Consider the following 19,888-nt stretch of genomic DNA (forward strand, 5'->3'; position numbering starts at 1 on the left):
CCCTCCCGGCCGCCCTGGCTGGGCCTTATCACCCGGCAGACACTCCTGTGGCTGCAGTGAGGCTGACCATGTCCGCACGGGTGGCCCTCCTGCTGCTCTGGGGTGAGGCGTCCTGCCTGGGGTCCCCGGGGCCAGATAAGGGGCGGGAATGAACAGCCATGGGGCCTCACAGGTGGTGCGTCTCCGCAGGTCTCGCCCTGAACCCAGTGACCGAGGAGGTCCAATGTGAGTGGGCCGGGCCTGGGCATGGTGGGCGCTGTGGGGTGAACCCCTGCCTGGGCCCCCAGATCTGACACCCATCCCCACACAGACATCGACACAAGGCCAACCCTGTGGGCAGAGGCCGAATCACTGCTGGAACCCTGGGCCAACGTGACGCTGACATGCCAGAGCCCCTTGTGGACCCTGGAGTTCCAGCTCTTCAAGGATGGAGTGGCCCAGGGACTGGTGCACCTGGATTCACCTGCCACCGAGTACAGATTCCCGCTGGGAGCAGTGACCGGTGACACCCGGGGCCTCTACCGCTGCCACTACAGCATGGACACTCGGAGGAGCAGCCTGAGCAACCTCGTGGAGGTGACTGGAGCAGGTGAGTGGAGGGCTCACGGGCCTCGAGGCAGGAAGAGAGGCTGCTGGAGAGGCCTCCCTTCCTCCACTCCTCACTCTCCCTGTTCTCTTCCGGCCCCCTCCCCAACTGGCTGGTGGCCTTGGGTAAGTCAGGTAACATCTCTGAGCCTCAGTTTCCCCATTGGTAAAATGAGGGTGATGTTTGTACCAACCCTAGAAGGCTGTGAGGAATAAATGACTGAATCCTCAGGAAGCGGTTAGGGCAGGCCTGGCCACAGTTGGGCCCTGAACGCGTCTTCCTCTTGTAGTCCCCTGTCCCTGTCTCGGCCTGTCCCGCCACCCCTCCACCCCTCCACCCCCACCAATGCCTTCCATCTCCTGGCTCCCTCACATTTCCATGAGTGTGGAGGTCCAGGTCCGGCTGGGGCCCCGTATCTTCCAAGTCAGGCAGAACCACCCATGACCCCTGCACCCCACCCCCCGCCCCCGCCGCAGAGCCCCTGCCCCCACCCTTGCTCTCAACCAAACCCGTGTCCTGGATCACACCGGGCCTGAACACGAGACTGCTGTGCCTCGGGGGACTTCGCGGTGTGACCTTCCTGCTGAGGCGGGAAGGTGATGACAAGTTTCTGGAGGTGGCTGAGGCCCCAAAGGACAGGCAGGCCACCTTCCCAGTCCACCGGGCTGGCATCTACAGCTGCAGCTACCGGACCCACGCATCAGGCGCCCCCTCGGAGCCCAGTGCCGCTGTGACCATAGAGGAGCTGGGTGAGTGGGTGGACCATCCCAGAGGGCTTCCTGGGGGAGAAGGCTCCTGGAGACAGAGTAGCTTTTACCCTGACCCCCGGCCCTGAATACCCCTGTCCAGGACTGGGTCTGGGAAACAGTGGCCACGCAGTTGCCCCGCCTTGATAGTGGCGTGGGAATTTGCCACAAGGAAGGCTGTTCCCGGGGCAAGAGGTCTGGAGGCTGGGCTCCAAGGAACGCTCCCACAGCGGGGATGGTTGGGACTCTGGCCGCCCCAGTGACTGTCCCTGCCTTGCAGCCACGCCGCCGCCACCCACGCTGACTCTGAATGGCGGGTTTGCCGGGCTCCTACGCCCCGGCTCGAACGCGACTCTCACCTGCGTGGCGCCCCTGAGCGGGGTGCACTTCCAGCTGCGGCGGGGCGAGGACGTGCTGCAGGTACCCATGGGCAGTACCAGCCCAGACCGCATCTTCTTCCAGCTGAACACGCTGGCCCCAGGAGACGGCGGTGTCTACACGTGCCGCTACCGGCTGCCAGAGGAGCTAGCGCTCTGGTCCTTGGACAGCGCGCCCGCCGAGCTGGTGCTGAGCGATGGTGAGCCTGGGGGATGTGGCAGCGGGGAGGGAGGACGGGGCGCTCTGCCCTCGGGGCAGCGGGAGGAAAGACCCAGGGAAGTGTCCCGGTAACTGCCAGGGCTCAATCCCGACTCATCTGCCCGGCCTCAGTTTCCCCAGCTGAGGACAGAAAAATGAGCCCAGCCTCGTGGCCCCGCGAAGAATAATTGGGTCCACGCGCAAGTCTGGCCATGCAGGCGCTACATGCACGGGGGCCCCCAGCCTCCGGGGTCCGGGTGGGCGCCGAGGCCTCTCTGTTGAGGGTGGCCAGTTTGGGGCTGCAGGACCCGCCAAGGACCAGGGGCGTAAACCCCAGGAGTGGACGCCGGCGGGGGAGGCGGGCGCGGATGCTCCTCCAACAAAACACGACCCCACACCCGTCTATTTTTGTGGGCACACAAATTAGTTAGGAACAGTGTAGGAGCGTGCGTGAGCGTCCAAGGAGGACGAGGGCCGGGACGTCGGGCGGATGGTGCGGTTTTACGCAGGGCGGTGCAGGCGGGCCTCCCGGGAAGGAGCAGAGGGAGCGGGGCGCACTCTTTCCGGCGGAAAGATGCGGCGTTGGGCGTCAGCCTTGCCGCGTCCTCCCCGCAGGGACGCTCCCGGCGCCGGAGCTGTCGGCCGAGCCCGCGACTCTGAGTCCCGAGCCGGGGACGCTGGTGCAGCTGCGGTGCCGGGCCCCCCGCGCCGGCGTGCGCTTCTTCCTGGTGCGCGAGGGCGCGGGCCAGCGCCGGGTACACGGTCTCTTGAGCCCCGCGGGGACGGAGGCCCACTTTGAGCTGCGCGACGTCTCGGCGGTCGACTCGGCCAACTACAGCTGCGTCTACACAGACACGGCGCCGCCCTTCGCGGGCTCCGCGCCCAGCGCGCCCGTGGAGCTGCGCGTGGACGGTGAGCGGCGGGCACATTGGTCCGGAGCCTCCTTCTGCCCGTGCGCAAAACGAGGGTGCCCGCCTGTCCCAGGACGCCGAAGGGAAGCGCTCTGGGCCTCGGTCCTGCCCGCAGAGTCGGCGGCTCCTTAGGGGAGCGCGAGGTCGGCCGCCAGGGCCCTGGGACGCCCAGCCTTTTGGCCTGTTTCCAACCGGGGCTACGTGTAGCGCTTTGGTGGAGGTCGTGGAGAGAGGACCCGGAACTTAGGGTTCAGAGTGCTAACGGCTTTGCACTGGCTCACGCCTTAGGTTTCCTGTGCGACAGGCCTGTCGGCTGTGGTCAGATTATGACCCCACCTCTGCCTGCTCCCAGGCGCCCACGGCGGAGGGCTGAGCTGTAATTCTCCCCGAGCCCCCGCCGGCCCTGGGGTCTGTGTGTTCCTCTGATTTCCTCATCCGGATCTCCTGGGGTCGGAGGTCAGGCAGAGCCCCCCGCACAGGGTCCACCACCAGACCACTGACTGCGCTGTGCCCTCTGCGGGAACCCGTTCCCCTGGCTCCTGTCTTCCTTCTCCTCACCTGTCTTGAAGCCCTGAGTGCCGTTCGCTGGGGACCCCAGGGAGTCTCAGAGAAGGCCCGGGCCTGGGGGGTGCGGGGACGTGTACAGGGAGACACTACGGTTACAGCGCAGTGACCACGGTGTGAGGCCAGCAACCTTGGCTGGAGAAGGGGACTGGCAACGGAGCGGGGCTGGGCCGCTGCTGCCTGGGGCAAGGGGCTTCACTTGACCGACCCGCTGCCCTCCCAGGACCCCTGCCCAAGCCGCGGCTCCGGGCCCTGTGGACGGGGGCCGTGACTCCGGGCCGCGATGCTGTCCTACGCTGCGAGGGCCACGTGCCCGACGTCTCCTTCCTGCTGCTACGGTCCGGCGAACAGGAGCCCTCGGCGGTGGCCTGGACCACCGACCCCTCCGCGGACCTCGTGCTGACCTACGTGGGGCCCCAACACGCCGGCAACTACAGCTGCGGCTACCGCTCCAACTGGGCCTACTCCCTGCTGTCCCAGCTCAGCGACCCGGTGGAGCTCCAGGTGGCAGGTGGAGCTCGGTTCCGTGGGCGCATCGAGGCTCCCGGCCTTTGCCCGGATTCTACCCTCCTACAGGGGTGCCCTTTCCCGCACCTCCTCCCAGCACTAACACTGGCCTAGTCTGCTGGGTGCGTGGGGGGGAACTGCAGGCAGGGAACCACATAGGCAAAGGCCCTAAAGCAGAGAGTGGCCTGGCCAGCTGGAGCACCTGTAGGGAGGCCCAGGTGTGTGTGTGTGGTGGGGGGGTCTTAGCTGGCAGCTGACCAAGCCACTTCCTTCCTGGGGGGTCTCAGTGAGGTCTGCTCTGACTCACCAGGGAGCCTCCTTTCCCTAGCATTTCTCTTCTGTCAAATTTGTCTAGGAAGCTGATTCGGCTGCAGACCCAGGCTGCTGATGGTATCCTTGGGAAGTCCTTTCTCCAGTCTGGCTCTGATCCCTCTTCCTGCAGCTGGAGGCTGGACTTCCCCTGGGGGGAGAGGGCAGGGATGGCTCTTCCTCAACCATGCCAGGAAACAATAAACGTGAAGACAGACTTTAAAAATGTGTCTTTGGCCAATGGCAGCCCTGATGCAGGGGGGCTGGAGTCCCAGAGCCGAGGGAAGTGGGCTGGGATCCTGGGTCTTGAAGGTGGATGGGCTCCGCGTTGGATCCTGAGGGTAGGGGTGCCGAGGGTAGGGGTGCTTCTGGGCCCCCACTTTCAAGACTGCCTTCTTCTGCCTTCTTCCGTTAAGCTACTCCCCAGTCACCTCTGCCCAGTCGCCAGCAGGTGTGGGTGGGCAGCTTGAGGCTCCAAACAGAACTTGACTGAACTGGGAGGCAGTTCAGAGGCTGCATTGTGTAGTTCTGTCTTCCCAGTCTGAGTGGCCACCATGTGGTGGTGCCAGACTGTGTCTCCAACCAGAGGCCAGGTCTCCCACATCAGAACTTGGAGCTGTGGGAGGAGTGGGAGTCCTGTCCTTCCCCACTGTCCCTCGATTCTGAGCCCCCTTTGCCCCACGCGATGCCCTCCTGGACTATTGCCCAGCTCCTGCCTGGAGCTTGGCCCTCGAGATGCTGGCATACAGCAGTTGTGTATTAGGCTGGCATTATCAACTAATACTTGATAAACTGGGTTTTTGCCTATTTCTTCTGAGAGGTCTGATTTACTGGCATGGAGTTGCTCGTAACACTCCTGCATTCTTATAGTGCCTGCAGGGTCTGTAGTGATGTCACCTCTTTCATGACTGATGTGGTGTCCCTTCTCCCTCTCTCTCTGTCAGTTTAGCTAGGGGCTCATCAACTGCATTAATCTTTTCAAAGAACTTACTACATTTTGGCTTTGCTCATTTTTGTATTGTCTCTTTTCTACTTTGTGAATCTCTTCTTGTATCATTACTAGTCCCTTCCTTCTACTTACTTCTGAATTAATTTCTTCTTTTTCCTTTTCTTCAGGTGGAAACTTAGGTCATTGACTTTTGGGGTTAAGCATTAGTAACAGCCTAATGTTAGGCTTAAAAATAGGTTTGTGTTACTTTAAATCATGGGAAATTACTTCTTTGTGGATAAAAAAAAGATCGACTATTGGCAGTTCATCCATTACATCCAGCTGGTTGATATGTTGTTCAGTTCTTTTGTATCCTTATTGATTTTCTGTCTTCTTGTTCTGCTGATTCTAGAGAGAGGGGTGTTGAAGTCTCCAAGTATAATTGTGAATTTGCCTGTTATTTTCTTTCAGCTCTACCAGTTTTTGTTTCCTGTATTTTAAGGCTTTGTTGTTAGATGCATACATATTTGGAATTGTTTTGTGTTCTTGGTGAATTGGCCCTTTATTACTATGTAATTTCTCTCTTTATTCCCGGTAATTTTCCTTGTTCTGAAGTCTACTTGGTTTGATATTAACATAGTCACTGCAGCATTCTTTGATGGAGTTTTCACATTATATACCTTTCCCCACTCTTTTACCTTAAGCTTACCTATATCATTATATTTAAAGTAGGTTTTTTATTTTATTTTTTAAAAAATTCCTTTTAATTGGTATGTTTAGACTATTTACATGTAACAATGGATATGCTTGGGTTTTGGTCCACCTTTTTCTTTTCTGTTTGTTCCTTCTGTTATCCGTCTGTTTCCCCTTTCCTGCCCTCTTTTGGGTTATTTTTTCTCAGGTTCCATTTTAATTCATCTACTGAGTTTTTGATCATCTCTTTGTATAGTCTTTTTTAGGGATTTCTCTAAGGATTACAGTATGCATACTTAACTCTTCACAGTCAACTTAGAATTAATATTTTACCACTTAAAGTGGGATTTAGAAACTTTATCACTATATAGGTCTCTTTATCCTCCCCTCTTTAAATTTTTATTTTTATTTATTTATTTATTTTTATTTTATTTTCCTCTTTAAATTTTTAAAAAAATCTTGTACACTAATGGTTTTCTTTGAGATATAATTTATATACAGTAAAATGTACAAATCTCAAATATGTCACTGAATGAATTTTGATACCCCCCTCTCTTTATGCTGCAGTTGTCATATATACCACGTTAACATACACTGAAAACCCTACCAGAAAATGTCATAAATTTTACTTTCCACCATCATACATATCTTAATGTAAGCAATCTAAAGTCCCTGTAGCATTTCTTTTAGTACAGGCCTGCTTGCAACAGATTGTCTTAGTTTTGCTTCACTTGAGGATGTCTTTACTTTGCTTTCTTTTTTTTTTTTAATTCATTTTATTTATTTATTTTTGGCTGCACTGGGTCTTCGTTGCTGCGCACAGGCTTTTTCTAGGTGCAGCGAGTGGGGGCTACTCTTCATTGTGGTGCGCGGGCTTCTCCTTGTGGTGGCTTCTCTTCTTGTGAAAAACGGGCTCTAGGCCTGCAGGCTTCAGTAGTTGTGGCACGTGGGCTTAGTAGTTCTGGCTCACGGGCTTAGTTGCTCTGTGGCATGTGGGATCTTCCCGGACCAGGGCTGCAACCCATGTCCCCTGAATTGGCAGGCAGAGTCTTAACCACTGCGCCACCAGGGAAGCCCCTGCTTTCATTCTTGAAGTGCATTTTCACTGCATATAGAATTCGGACTGACAGTTCTTTTTCTCAGCACTTTAAAAATGTTGTTTCCCTGCCTTCTGGCCTTTATGATTTCTGATAAGAAGTCTATGATCTTACGGGACTTCGCTGGTGGTCCAGCGGTTAAGATTCTGCGCTCCCAATGCAGGGGACCTGGGTTCAATCTGTGATCAGGGAACTAGATCCAGCATGCTACAACTAAAGATCCCGCACGAGGCAACGAAGATCCTGTGAAACTAAGACGTTGCGCAGCTAAATAAATAAAAAAGAAATCTATGATCTTTTGTATTAATCTTTATGTGAGGCATAGTTTTTCTCAGGCGGCTTTCAAAAAGTTGAAATGTTTTTAGTTTTCAGCTTTGATTAGGATGTGTCTGGGCATGGATTTCTTTGAGATTCTGCTGTTTTGGGTTCACTGAGCTTTCCGAACCTGTAAGTTTATACCTTTTGCCAAATTGGGAAAGTTTCCAGCCATTATTTCTTCAAATATTCTTTCCACCATCATCACAAAGAATGTGATTTCATTTCCAACTATACTTATGGTTTCATGAGTCTCTCACTGTGATTCTGTCCTATAACAAGGCTGTTAAAACCTGCCTGGTTTCAAACTATTACGTCATCTTTTTTTATTTTTATTTTTTTTTGCGGTACGCGGGCCTCTCACTGTTGTGGCCTCTCCCGTTGTGGAGCACAGGCTCCGGCCACGCAGGCTCAGTGGCCATGGCTCACAGGCCTAGCCGCTCCGTGGCATGTGGGATCTTCCTGGATGGAAGATCCAGGAAGATCCAAGCACATCTGATCATCCCCTCTTTCCAGGCTGAGTAGGTCACTGAGGTTCAGGGAGGTCACTTATCCGACGCCCCCAAAGCAGCCTAACTTCAGGGCCACTCCCTGCAGCCTGTTGGAGGCCTGGGGGCACTGGGAACATGCATCTCTTGCCTCTGAGTTTCCCCCCACATCTGTCAACTTTCTCAGTCTCTCGGCCTTGGCCGCACTCTGTGTGGAAGGCGACCTGTGTCTAGGTGTACCTGGGACTCTCTCAGAGATGCTGACACAAGATCTCCGTCTCCCTGGGTCTCAGCCTTCCTGTTCTGAACCACCCACATCGGTCGGTCTTTGTTTACTCATGACACAGAAGGAACGAATCCAATACGGAGGGAGAAACACAGGGAGAGATGGTGACGATGACCAGTACACAACAGTATGGGGTGTGTCAGATGGTTCACACGTGATGGGGTCATCAGAGAAACAAAGGAAAGAAGGCTGACGCCCTGGCAGTTAGGAACAGAGGCTGCGATATCCAGTTACAGACATGGACCCTGCAAGAGGGACAGGGATACAGCATTGTGAGAGAAGGCAGAGAGCAGTGACAGGATGCTGGCTGCCAGAGCCCACGGCACCAGGGGGGCTCTGGGGCCATGGAAAGGGTGGACTCAATACAGGAACATTTTATTGAGGCTGCTGCGTGCCAGGCTGGTCTGAGTGCTGGGGCCCTGGAGAAACTGGATTGTTTTGCCCTGTAGGGCCCACAGCTGGCGCGGGGGAGAGAGCCACGTAAACATCTACAAGGACGACGTAGGGTGCAGCGTGGTGACCGCCTCCGGGAAGGCGTCAGTCATGCATTCAGCAGCCATGGGTCAGGGCCCATTGCCCTGCGTGCTGTGGATACTGAGAATAAGACATGGCCCCTGCTCTTGGAAGCTCACAGTGTCCTTGGGAAACACAGTTTCCAAGCTCTGTAAGGAGTACATATAATATGGTAGGAGGCTTAAGAGGAGTAAGGGGGAGGCACTCTGGAAGTAGAGGGGGCAAGCTGAAGTCTGTCTGAGGTGGCTGGGGAGGGATACTGGAAACATCTTGGAGGGAAGAAGAGAGGTGGGTTCCAGGCACAGGCACAAAGGCACGTTCGCGGGAAAAAGGGTGGCTTCTTCAGGAACCGCACGTTGTTCCGTGTGGCTGGTGTGTGGGAGGTGTGGCCACGGGAGACAAAGGCTGGGGGCCAGTCATGGATGACCGTGAACAGCAGATGACGGATCTGAGGTTTATCCCACAGGGCAGGACTTTGAAACCATCTTCACTGCACACACAGAAAAATGACAGTATTCCTACACACATAGGAAGGTAACTGGAGAGACGGCTTGGCACCCAAAGCAGCTTATATCTTGGCAAACTTGTAACCCATTCAGGAAGCTTTGCTGTGGAAGGTGATGCAGTGGAGAGCTTCCCACATGGAGAGATACAATCAGATTCGGGCTGTGGAAAGAGCCTGCTGGAAGCTGGTGTGGAAAAGAAAACAATGGTGTGTGTGTGTGTGTGTGTGTGTGTGGTGTGTGTGGTGTGTGTGAGGTGTGTGTGTGGTGTGTGTGTGGTGTGTGTATGTGTGTGGTCTTGGATGTGTGTGGTGTGTGTATGTGTGTGGTCTTGGATGTGTGTGGTATGTGTTATGTGTGTGGTGTGTGTATGTGTGTGGTGTGTGTATGTACGTGATGTGTGTATGTGTGTGGTCTGGGATGTGTGTGGTGTATGTGTGTGGTGTGTGTAGATGTGTGGTCTGGGATGTGTGTGGTGTGTGTATGTGTGTGGTCTGGGATGTGTGTGGGGTGTGTATGTGTGTGGTCTGGGATGTGTGTGGTGTGTGTATGTGTGTGGTCTGGGATGTGTGTGGTGTGTGTATGTACGTGGTGTGTGTAGATGTGTGGCCTTCGATGTGTGTGGTGTGTGTATGTGTGTGGTCTGGGATGTGTGTGGTGTGTGTATGTGTGTGGTCTGGGATGTGTGTGGTGTGTGTATGTGTGTGGTCTGGGATGTGTGTGGGATGTGTGTGGTGTGTGTATGTGTGTGGTGTGTGGTATGTGTGTGCTGTGTGTATTATGTGTGTGCTGTGTGTATGTACGTGGTGTGTGTAGATGTGTGGCCTTCGATGTGTGTGGTGTGTGTATGTGTGTGGTCTGGGATGTGTGTGGTGTGTGTGTGTGGTCTGGGATGTGTGTGGTGTGTGTATGTGTGTGGTCTGGGATGTGTGTGGTATGTGGGATGTGTGTGGTGTGTGCATGTGTGTGGTGTGTGTATGTGTGTGGTGTGTGTATGTATGCGGTCTGTGTAGATGTGTGGTCTGGGATGTGTGTGGTGTGTGTATGTGTGTGTAATGAAAGCAGGAAGGGGTCAGGAAGGAGACCCCTGCTGGAATCCAGGTGACAGGTGATGTGGGCTCGCATAAGGTAACAAAGGTGGAGAAGATGGAGAAGAGGTGGTTGTAAGTAAAACCAACAGGGCTGACGATTGGTGGGATGTGGAAGGAGAAGGGAGGGAGAAACGGATGCCGGGCAAGTGGCCAGCCGTACGCTCAGGACACAGAAAATGCGATAGAGGCTGAGGGTCTGGAAAAGGCAGCCTCACAAGCTGGCCTTGGAGTCAGACGTGAACAGGTGGAGGGAAACAGCATGTGTGAAGGCACAGAGGTGGGCACGGGCAGGTGTCCCTCCTGGGCTGCGTGGGAGAGGAACAGGCAAGAAGAGATGCCATGTGGGAATGTGAAGCTGGAGCCTCCCCGCCCCAAGCATCCAGGGACCACTGAGTCCTGAGAGCAACTTGACCCTGACTGCTTTGGCTCTGAGGAGCAATCCACATCCTCAGCTCAGCTGTCCTCTCTCTGAGATGGGCTTGAGTGGGGTATGGAGGGCAGCAGGAGCCTTCTAGAAGCTTCGCCAGATGACCTGAATAGCTTTATGTTCATCAGGGGCCTCCATCTGGGTCCCAGAATGAAGAGCTGTTCCCGGACAGCCCCAGAGTTTGCCCTTTAGCATCTGGTCATTTGGGGGGATTCAGCAGTCACCCACCCCGTCCCTCCCAGCTCTTTCAGAACTCAGGTTTCTCTTCGATGCTGAGCCACTGTGGGGAGGCTTCCTCGGGCACTGCAGGACGGTGATGTGGATCCGCAAGTGAACCATGAGGGCTGAGGTGCGGCTGAAGGCCTTCCCACAGTCGCTGCACTTGTAGGGCTCCTCCCCCGTCGGGACCCTCTGGTGCTCGATGAGGGACGAGCTCTGTGCAAAGGCATTTGGACAAACCTGACACTGATAGGGCTTCTCTCCGGAGTGGATTCTCAGGTGCTGGATCAGAGCCAAGCAGTCGCTGAAGGCTCGGCCACAGGCGTAGCACCTGTAGGGCTTCTATCCTGTGCGGATGTGCAGGTGCTGGGTCAGGTGGGTGCTCTTGCTGAAGGCCTTGCCGCACTCCTCGCACACACAGGGCTTCTCCCCGGTGTGGATCCTCTGGTGCTGGGTCAGGTGGGTGAGCCAGCTTAAGGCCTTCCCGCACTCCTTGCATTCATGGGGCTTGGCCCCTGTGTGGACCACCTGGTGCTGGGCCAGGTGTGCACTCCTGCTGAAGGCTTTCCCACACTCACTGCAGGTGTGGGGCATCTTCCGAGCATGGCTCTTCCGGTGGGCCTCCAGGGCCAAGGGGCTCCGGAACGTCTTCCAATACTCACCACCCTTGGAGGGCTTCCTCCCCAAGTACGTGCCTGGAGGCTCTGTGCCATAACCATCCAGTGGATCCACTTTCTCTCTGGAAGGAGTCTCCTCTTGGGAGGTGAAGTCTGGCCACATGTTGGGACTGTCTCCCAAAGCACCAGCTTCACAGCCGGGCTGGTCTGTGAGGGCGCCCTTGTGAGGCCCTGAAGTTTTCCTGAAATCCATCTCTTGGGTGACAGACTTTGTCCACATCTTCGCTGAGAGTCCGGCCTGCCTCTCTGAGCTGCCCTCAGGTTCGCAGGCATCACCAAAGGTGGGTCCTGGGGAAAGCTCTCCTACCAGGGTTTCAGTGGCCCTGACTCGTCCGAATTGCTCTGCTTACAGCTCGCCTCTGAGAGCTCAGATCCCAGCACCAGCCTGCAACAATCTGAACCACAGTGTCACCACTTTTTCCATACCAGGCCTCCCCTCTCTGCTGGGCCCTGGCCTCACTCTGAAAGGGGAGATGTGGGCCACTCCTGATATTTGGCCCCATTTCCAAAGGAGAGTTTCTCATTTGGTGTCTTGGATGACAAAAGGGCACAGTGCTGTCCTCCCACACCATCAAAACCAGCGTCACACACACAGACGGCCAATAGGCACATGAAAAGATGCTTGTCATTGCTAATTATTAGAGAAATGTAAATCCAAATTACAATGAGATATCACCTCACACCAGTCAGAATGGCCATCATCAAAAACTCTACAAATAAGAAATGCTGGAGAGGGTGTGGAGAAAAGGGAACCCTCCTATACTGTTGGTGGGAATGTAAATTGGTGCAGCCGCTATGGAAAACAGTGTGGAGGTTCTTCAAGTAACTAAAAATAGTGTTGCCATATGATCCTGTAATCCCACTCCTGGGCATATATCCAGACAAAACTATAATTCAAAAAGATACCCCTATGTTCATAGCAGCTGTATTCATAACAGACAAGACATGGAAGCAACCTAAATGTCCATCAACAGATGAATGGATAAAGAAGATGTGGTACATATATACCACATCTGGTATTATATATACTGAATATACTGGTATTCCATACCAATAATAATGGAATATTACTCAGCCATAAAAAAGAACGAAATAATGTCATTTGCAGCAACATGGATGCACCTAGAGATTATCATACTAAGTGAAGTAAGTCAGAAAGAGAATGACAAATACCATATGATATCACTGGGAGTTTGGCATTAGCAGATGCAAACTATTATATATAGAATGGACAAACAACAAGGTCCTACTGCATAACACAGGGAACTATATTCAATATTCTGGGATAAACCATAATGCAAAAGAATTTTAAAAAGATTGTATGTGACTTCCCTGGTGGCGCAGTGGTTAAGAATCCACCTGCCAATGCAGGGGACATGGGTTTGTTCCCTGGTCCAGGAAGATCCCACATACTGAGGAGCAACTAAGCCCGTGTGCCACAACTACTGAGCCTGCGCTTTAGAGCCCGCGAGCCACAACTACTGAGCCCACGTGCCACAACTACTGAAGCCCGTGCGCCTAGAGCCTGTGCTCCGCAACAAGAGAAGCCACCGCAATGGAAGCCCACGCACCACAACGAAGAGTAGCTCCTGCTCTCCACAACTAGAGAAAGCCTGCGCGTAGCAATGAAGACCCAATGCAGCCAAAAATAAATAAATAAACAAATAAATAAATTTATATATATAAAAATGCATGTATACACGTGTATAATTGAATCGCTTTGCTGTACAGCAGAAATTAACACAACATTGTAAATTAACTATACTTCAATTAAGAAAAAACAAAAACCTGCATCACATGTTTCCATCCACTCCTCAAACCACCCACTGCAAACTCTCCATTCTTTAAGGCTCCTGATTTTGTCACAAGTGTCAGGAGGAAAACCCTGAGGTTGAATGGATCTGAAAGAGAGTGAGGGAGAGAGTGAGAGAGCGAGCACGCCAGGCGCCTATGTGCCTGCTCCCTTGGGCAGGCCTGAGCTCTGTCCCTGCCACCTGGACCTGGATGCATCTGCAGATGCTCAGTAAATACCGGCTGAATGAGGGAATCAATCCAGGATGCAGTAGACTCTACCTTGAACCCCAAGTAGACACCTGCTGCTGTGGGTGGGTGGGTGATGCCTCCACCGGGCCTCCCTGAGCCCCCGGGAAGCCTGAGGCCTGCTCTTTATAATGTGCTGTGAAGGCAGAGCATGGCTGAGCGGCAGCTGGAGATTGGCTTGTGTACGAGGTAGAAGCATTCCTGAACGGACCTGCCCTTGACGGGTACACAGTGCACCTTAGGACGCCTGACTGGACATCGTTTACTGGACAGATTCCAGGAAGTGGGGGGGTGGTGGCCGGAATAACTGCTGGTTAAGTCCACAACGGGGCCCCAGCTCTGCCGCTTGCCAGCTCCAAGGGTTGGGTAGTCTTGCCCTTGTTTGGGCCGCAGTTTTCTCATCTGCAAGAGGGGGATGCTATTCTGCTTGCCTCCCAGGGCTGCTGGCCACTGTTAGGCTCTTGTTCTGTGCTCGGCTCCAAGTGCAATGGGTAACCCCCATTGCCTCGTTTCAGCTTCATTCTGCTCTCAGAAAGGGGCACTTTGGGCTTCCCTGGTGGCGCAGTGGTTGAGAATCTACCTGCCAATGTAGGGGACACGGGTTTGAGCCCTGGTCTGAGAAGATCCCACATGCCGCGGAGCAACTAGGCCCGTGAGCCACAATTACTGAGCCTGCGCGTCTGGAGCCTGTGCTCTGCAACAAGAGAGGCCGCGATAGTCAGAGGCTCGCGCACCACGATGAAGAGTGGCCCCCCACTTGCCGCAATTAGAGAAAGCCCTCACACAGAAACGAAGACCCAACACAGCCATAAATTAATTAATTAATTAAATTAAAAAAAAAAAGAATGATCCATGCTTTAAAAAAAAAAAGAAAGGGGCACTTTGACAACTGGGTTTCAGGCAAGGAAACTTGAGGCCCAGCTGAGGGGAGGTCTTAAGTAATTGGTACAAGACCACACGACTAATTCAGAGAGGTTGAGTAACTTGTACAAGGTCACACAGTTAGCTAGTGGTCAAGTCGGGATTTTAGCTCTAGAATCTCCTCCTCCTCTAGACCCACAGGTGTTCCCTAAGTTCCTCCACCTCCCTAGCCACATGCTGGGTCCCGACCACCCTTTTTTCCTCTATTCCAGAAACACTGCACCACCTGCTCTTCCCAGAATGCACCAGTGCATACCATACCCAAGGGGCCTCTGCCTCTCACCAGTCCCTCTGCCTGGAGTGTGGTTCTTTCTTGCTGTTTCAGTGCCATTTTGCATTTTCCCTGAAGACTCTCTTGACCCTACAGAAGGGTGGGGCTGCGCCCTCCCTCCTACCCAGTCCGTGTCTCGGCATAGCTGATGGGGCCAAGGGAGCGCATCTGACAAGCTCTTTCAGAAAGGTTCGTTTCTCAGGGAGCAGAACAAATTTTCCTAACAGCTCCAGTTACCACGTGTCTGATTCGTGCAGGCACCATTTCACAGGCCGCATAGACTGCCTTGTTCACACCTCTCGATGACACTGAGGTAAGTATTAGGACTACAATCCCCGTTTTACTGACAGGGAAACTGAGGCACAAAAGAAACACACGGCCAGGAGGCGGCAGAGCAGTGGTTGGATGTACCAAGTCTCAATGATTCTTCTGAGCCCAAACCCCATGGTCTCCCCGCCCACGACCTCCGCCCTGGTTGCTGGTACACCCACCCCACCAAACGCTCCCATCAGGTGGGGCTGGGTCCTCCTGGTGTCCCATCGGGTCTCCCTGAGCTGCGACACCTGAGTGGGTCTCTAAGCAATGGTGCCCACTCTGGCCTGGGGCAGGTCTGTCTCACCCAGATGCTGGAGGTCAGCATAGGGAGGGCTCCAAGGGGGTGCATCGGGACACACGGCGTTTCTGCCCCCTCCCCAGCCCCAAGCATCCAGCTCCCTTATCTGATAGCAGCATCCTGGTTTTCCTTTGGGGAACTTCCCTTGCTCACATCAGTCCCTGGGGCTTTGGTCAGTCAAAGACAAGCACAAGACCCCGACCAGCTCAGTGAAGCTCAGCTCAGTGAAGCTCAGCTCAGGGATCTTTCGCTGTTCTCCCCATGAGCTTTCTACATTGATAAGGCACAAGCATGAGATTGCTGGGCCAACTGTGTCTCCCTTGGGGACAGAAGCTATTTAAAGATGAACCTAACGTAGGAAAACTCAACTGAGAAAGAAAGGAGAACGAGAGAATCCTGATGCCGTCACCTGAACTCCTGATACACAGCCATGAAACCTCCCTCCTTGGCTTCCGTCAGTTTGAGCTGGGCTTTTGGTCACTGGCAGTCAAAACAGACCTGCTTAACGCAGTGTGTGAGGGTTTGGGTGAGTGCCCCCAAGTGCAAACCTGCACCCCCAACATTCCAGTCCAGGCTTTGCCCCGTGTGCCGTGGGCACCTGCCTGTCACCCCCTCACCTCTCTTGTCCAGTGCCTGAGTCAGGTCTTCCACGAGCACCACAGCCTCCTCGCCACTCTCGGGGCACTGAGCCCGCAACCAAGTCTGGATCTCGGGGGGCAGCGCGCCCAGGAACTGCTCCAGCACCAGCAGCTCCAGCATCTGCTCCTTGGAGCGCACCTCGGGCCGCAGCCACTGGCGGCAGAGTTCACAGAGCCGGGCCAGCGCCTCACGTGGGTTGGGATGCCTTCTCATAGCAGAAGTGTCGGAAGCGCAGACAGGCAGCCTCAGGGTGGGAGGTGTGGCCAAAGTTAGACTCCTGGACCTGAGAGAAGCTGGCCTCCTCATGCTCGACCTTCACTTGGAGAAAGTCATCCTGTTCCCAGGGCACCGGGCTCACAAGGCTCTTGGGGATGGCCATTGGGCAGCAGACCTCCAGTGAGATATGGGATGGCTGGAGCCTTGGAAATGGGTCTGCAGGAAGATCAGAACTTGGTTATCCTGTGAACTTGGCGCCCTGCCTTGTGGCTGCCGAGTAGGGCAGATGTGGGCTTGGGGCCTGTGAGATGTGACTCACTCTCACAGAGTCACAGATGATCAAAATAATCAGGGCAGCGCCCATTTGGTGCTGAGCACCTTTCTAAATACTTGCATATAGTAACTCGTTTAAAACTCACAACAAACTCAGGTGGGAGCTTTCTCTCATTATATGGTATAAAGACAGACAGACAGGAGAAAAAGATTTGCTCAAAGTTTCCCAGATACTGAAAGGAAGGGCGGTTGCTGAGCTACAAACCCCAGTAGCCTGACCCCATGGCCAGTCTGCTTCAGACCTATGCTCCTCCCACACAGAGTGGGTCTGTCTTCTAACTCACACACACCCCACTCCCCTGGGAGCCACAGGGGCATTCCCTTACTTTATTTGCTAATTATTTTGTAGATTCTGAGGTGAATATTTAGACAACTGACATTCAGCCTTTCTTCTCTTCTAATACATGTATTTCAGGCTATAAATTTCCCTATAAACATAGCTTTAGCTGTACACTCACAAGTTTGATTTTGCATCTTCATTATCATTTAGTTAAAAATATATTCTAATTTCTCTTTTGGTTTCTTCCTGAACCGTGGGTTACTTAGACTCTGCTGCTTCATTTCCAAACAATTCAGAGTTTTCTGATAGTCTTTTTTTTTTTTTTTTTTTTTTGCGGTAACTGGGCCTCTCACTGTTGTGGCCTCTCCCGTTGCGGAGCACAGGCTCCGGGCGCACAGGCTCAGCGGCCATGGCTCGCGGGCCTAGCCGCTCCGCGGCATGTGGGATCTTCCCGGACCGGGGCACGAACCCGTGTCCCCTGCATCGGCAGGCAGACTCTTAACCACTGCGCCACCAGGGAAGCCCTCTGATAGTCTTTTTATTACTGATTTCCAGATTAACCCTGTTGTGCTCAGAAAATGTGCTTTGGTCAATTTTAATCCTTTGATATTTGCTGGTTTGAGACTTGGTTTGTGACCCAGTGTGTGGTTTTGTGGTCAGTATTCCACACACACTCAAAAATAATGCAAAGCCATCTTAGGTAAATGACAAAAGAGGAAATAGATAAACTAGACTTCATCAAAATTAAAAACCTTTGTGATTTGCAGGACACCATCAAGAAGGTGAAAAGAGGAAATCCCTGTCAGTCCAGTGGTTAGGAGTTGGAACTAAGATCGTGCAAGCTGTGTGACAAGGCAAAAAAAAAAAAAAAAAAAAAAGAAAGAAAAAGTGAAAAGGCAGCCCACAGAATGGGAGAAAATATTTGCAAATCATATATCCGATAAGGGACCTGTATCTAGAACAACTCCATAATAAAAAGACAAATAATCCCAAATTAAAGAATGGGCAAAGGATTTGACTAGATATTTCTCCAAAGAAGATATACAAACGGTCAGCAAGCACATGAAAAGATGATCGACATCATCAGCTACCAGAGAATTACAAATCAAAAGCACAATGAGAGGGTTTCCCTGGTGGCGCAGTGGTTGAGAGTCCGCCTGCCGATGCAGGGGACGCGGGTTCGTGCCCTGGTCTGGGAAGATCCGCGGAGCGGCTGGGCCCGTGAGCCATGGCCGCTAAGCCTGCGCGTCCGGAGCCTGTGCTCCGCAACGGGAGAGGCCACAGCAGTGAGAGGCCCGCGTACCGCAAAAAAAAAAAGCACAATGAGATATCACTTTACACCTGCTAGGATCTAATACGCAAAATAACAGATAACAACTGTTGGCACTGAAGCCATGACCTTGAGCACAGGGAGAAGTGAGCACGAATAAAACAAGACCTCAATCCTGAAACCTTTCCGTGGCAGCTGGTGATTTCTGGCAAAGCTGTGCTCTAGCCCCTAACTCCACTGTAAAGCTTACTTGGGCCTCTTGCAACCTTGCCTTTGCCATTATCCCAATTCCTGAATTCCTTTGTCCCTGTTACTCTCTTGTCCTAAAATCCCCCTCTGCACCTGAGCAATTTCTCCTAGTTCTCCAGGCCCCACTTTAGCTGTCATCTTCTCCAAGAGCCGTCCCAGCACCTGAAAGCAGGCTAAGTATCCTTCTGAGTGCCCCGGGTCATTCTCCCCCAGCTCTGTGTTCTAACCTTGTTTCCCCAGAGACACTGGGCATGCTGGAGCCGCAGTGCCTATAGCAAGTGAACAGGTGCTGAGAAAACGGAGGGACCAGGAAAGGCGGAGTTTGAGGCAGGAAATCATTGTTCAGAGGAGTGGGTACAGGGGTGGCAGGATTGACAATAAATACAGCGACAGTTTCCAAGCTCCCTTTTGTACCCCTGAAACTGCTGTTTTGGAAAATCCCCGAGGACAGTCTCTGAGACACAGGGACGTGAACCATGATCAGCTCACCCCCAACGTGCTGACCTCACATCAGGTCGAGGTCCGCTGTCCACAGCTGCTCAACCAACTTAGGAGAGCAGTTCTTTCATTTCTTGCTCCTTCCTGTACCCGACCTGACAACAGGCCTGGCACACAGCAGACATGCAGTAGATGCCCAATCTGATGACTCCACAGTCCCTGCCAGGCTTAAGGCCACAGAAGGTGCTAGTGGACATCAACCCAGCTGGGTGACTGCAGGTCACATAATTTCAGCTGCAGACAAATTCTCTGTCACATACTTGGTAAACTCCCTGCAAATCATCCAAATATAGTCCCCCTGACAAACCCCAGTCAATCACATAGTTCCATGCATACAACCTACCTCAGGCATAGTCTGTCAGTCATATCCCAAAATATACCCCTGCACCCAAACTTTCTCAGTGTCACTCATAGTCAGTCCAATAAACACAGGAGCTCACAGCATCGCCAGTCATTCATAATCATCAGTCACTGTCTCAGCCAGTCACATACACAGACTCTCGGTTACGCCTGAAATCACAGTCAGTCACAGACACACCGTCTCACGCACAACAACACACAACCCTCCGACAAAATCTCACACAACTTCTTTGTCAGTCGCACACTTGATCAGGTCAGTCAGACATCCTATCAGCCGAACACACGCTCCCAGCTTGTCAGTCAGAAACACAGCAAAACGAGTCAGACACAGAAACACAACCAGACACTCACACAACTGGTCAGTCAGCCGGTCCCGCACTGGAACAGAGTTCCACACTCGGTCTGTCCGTCTGTCGGTCCACGCGCGGCTCGGGGTCAGCCCCTCGCTCTCCATCTGCGCGTGTCGGTCCCACACATCTCGCTTAGACCACCGCAGGCGTTCGCCGCTTCAGGGTTTCCCGTAGTTTCTCTCCGGCAATGCGCGCGTGGACCCCCCGCCCAGACCCACCTCACCCGCTGGTGCGCGGGCGGACGCTTACGGGAGGCGACGCGGCGGCGCTGGAATGAGGAGTCCGTGCGCCAGCTGGGACCACAGCTCCCAGAACGCGCCGCGTCTCAGGCGCCCCGGCTCGTGCGACTGCCCGCCCACCTGGACTACAATTCCCAGAATGCGCCGCGTCGCCCACACCCAGCAGTCGGGGG

At 53.5% G+C, this 19,888-nt stretch overlaps 2 protein-coding genes across 3 annotated transcripts; one reads left to right on the forward strand and one right to left on the reverse strand.

The window, feature by feature from the left end:
- Positions 1–16: 16 nt before the first annotated feature.
- On the forward strand, positions 17–4,425 carry A1BG (alpha-1-B glycoprotein). Of its 2 annotated transcripts, none has more exons than XM_059999000.1 (8): positions 17–102; positions 190–225; positions 311–589; positions 1,063–1,335; positions 1,613–1,909; positions 2,524–2,820; positions 3,607–3,894; positions 4,246–4,425. In XM_059999000.1, exons 1-8 carry the CDS (start codon positions 69–71, stop codon positions 4,251–4,253), a joined length of 1,512 nt encoding a protein of 503 aa, XP_059854983.1. In that variant the 5' UTR covers positions 17–68; the 3' UTR covers positions 4,254–4,425. The 2 variants fall into 2 exon arrangements, with proteins under 2 accessions (XP_059854983.1, XP_059854982.1); XM_059998999.1 differs by having other exon boundaries at positions 3,607–3,887.
- A 6,328-nt stretch (positions 4,426–10,753) lies between these two features.
- LOC132416916 (zinc finger and SCAN domain-containing protein 22) lies at positions 10,754–19,677 on the reverse strand. Its single transcript, XM_060000546.1, is given in 6 exon segments — positions 10,754–11,760; positions 11,763–11,821; positions 14,587–14,590; positions 15,899–16,118; positions 16,120–16,352; positions 19,478–19,677. Coding segments are annotated over 6 exon segments (1,626 nt in total). The 5' UTR covers positions 19,581–19,677.
- Between the last annotated feature and the right edge of the window lie 211 nt (positions 19,678–19,888).

The sequence above is a fragment of the Delphinus delphis genome, chromosome 20 (genome assembly GCF_949987515.2).
Source record: "Delphinus delphis chromosome 20, mDelDel1.2, whole genome shotgun sequence".
Lineage (NCBI taxonomy): Eukaryota > Metazoa > Chordata > Mammalia > Artiodactyla > Delphinidae > Delphinus > Delphinus delphis.

What these genes read in the sequence shown, in the direction of transcription:
- A1BG (XM_059998999.1), top strand. Translation starts at nt 69, where the DNA reads ATGTCCGCACGGGTGGCCCTCCTGCTGCTCTGGG. An exon ending in GGCCCTCCTGCTGCTCTGGG is followed by an intron (nt 103 to 189) that starts GTGAGGCGTCCT and finishes GCGTCTCCGCAG; the next exon opens with GTCTCGCCCTGAACCCAGTG. An exon ending in AGTGACCGAGGAGGTCCAAT is followed by an intron (nt 226 to 310) that starts GTGAGTGGGCCG and finishes ATCCCCACACAG; the next exon opens with ACATCGACACAAGGCCAACC.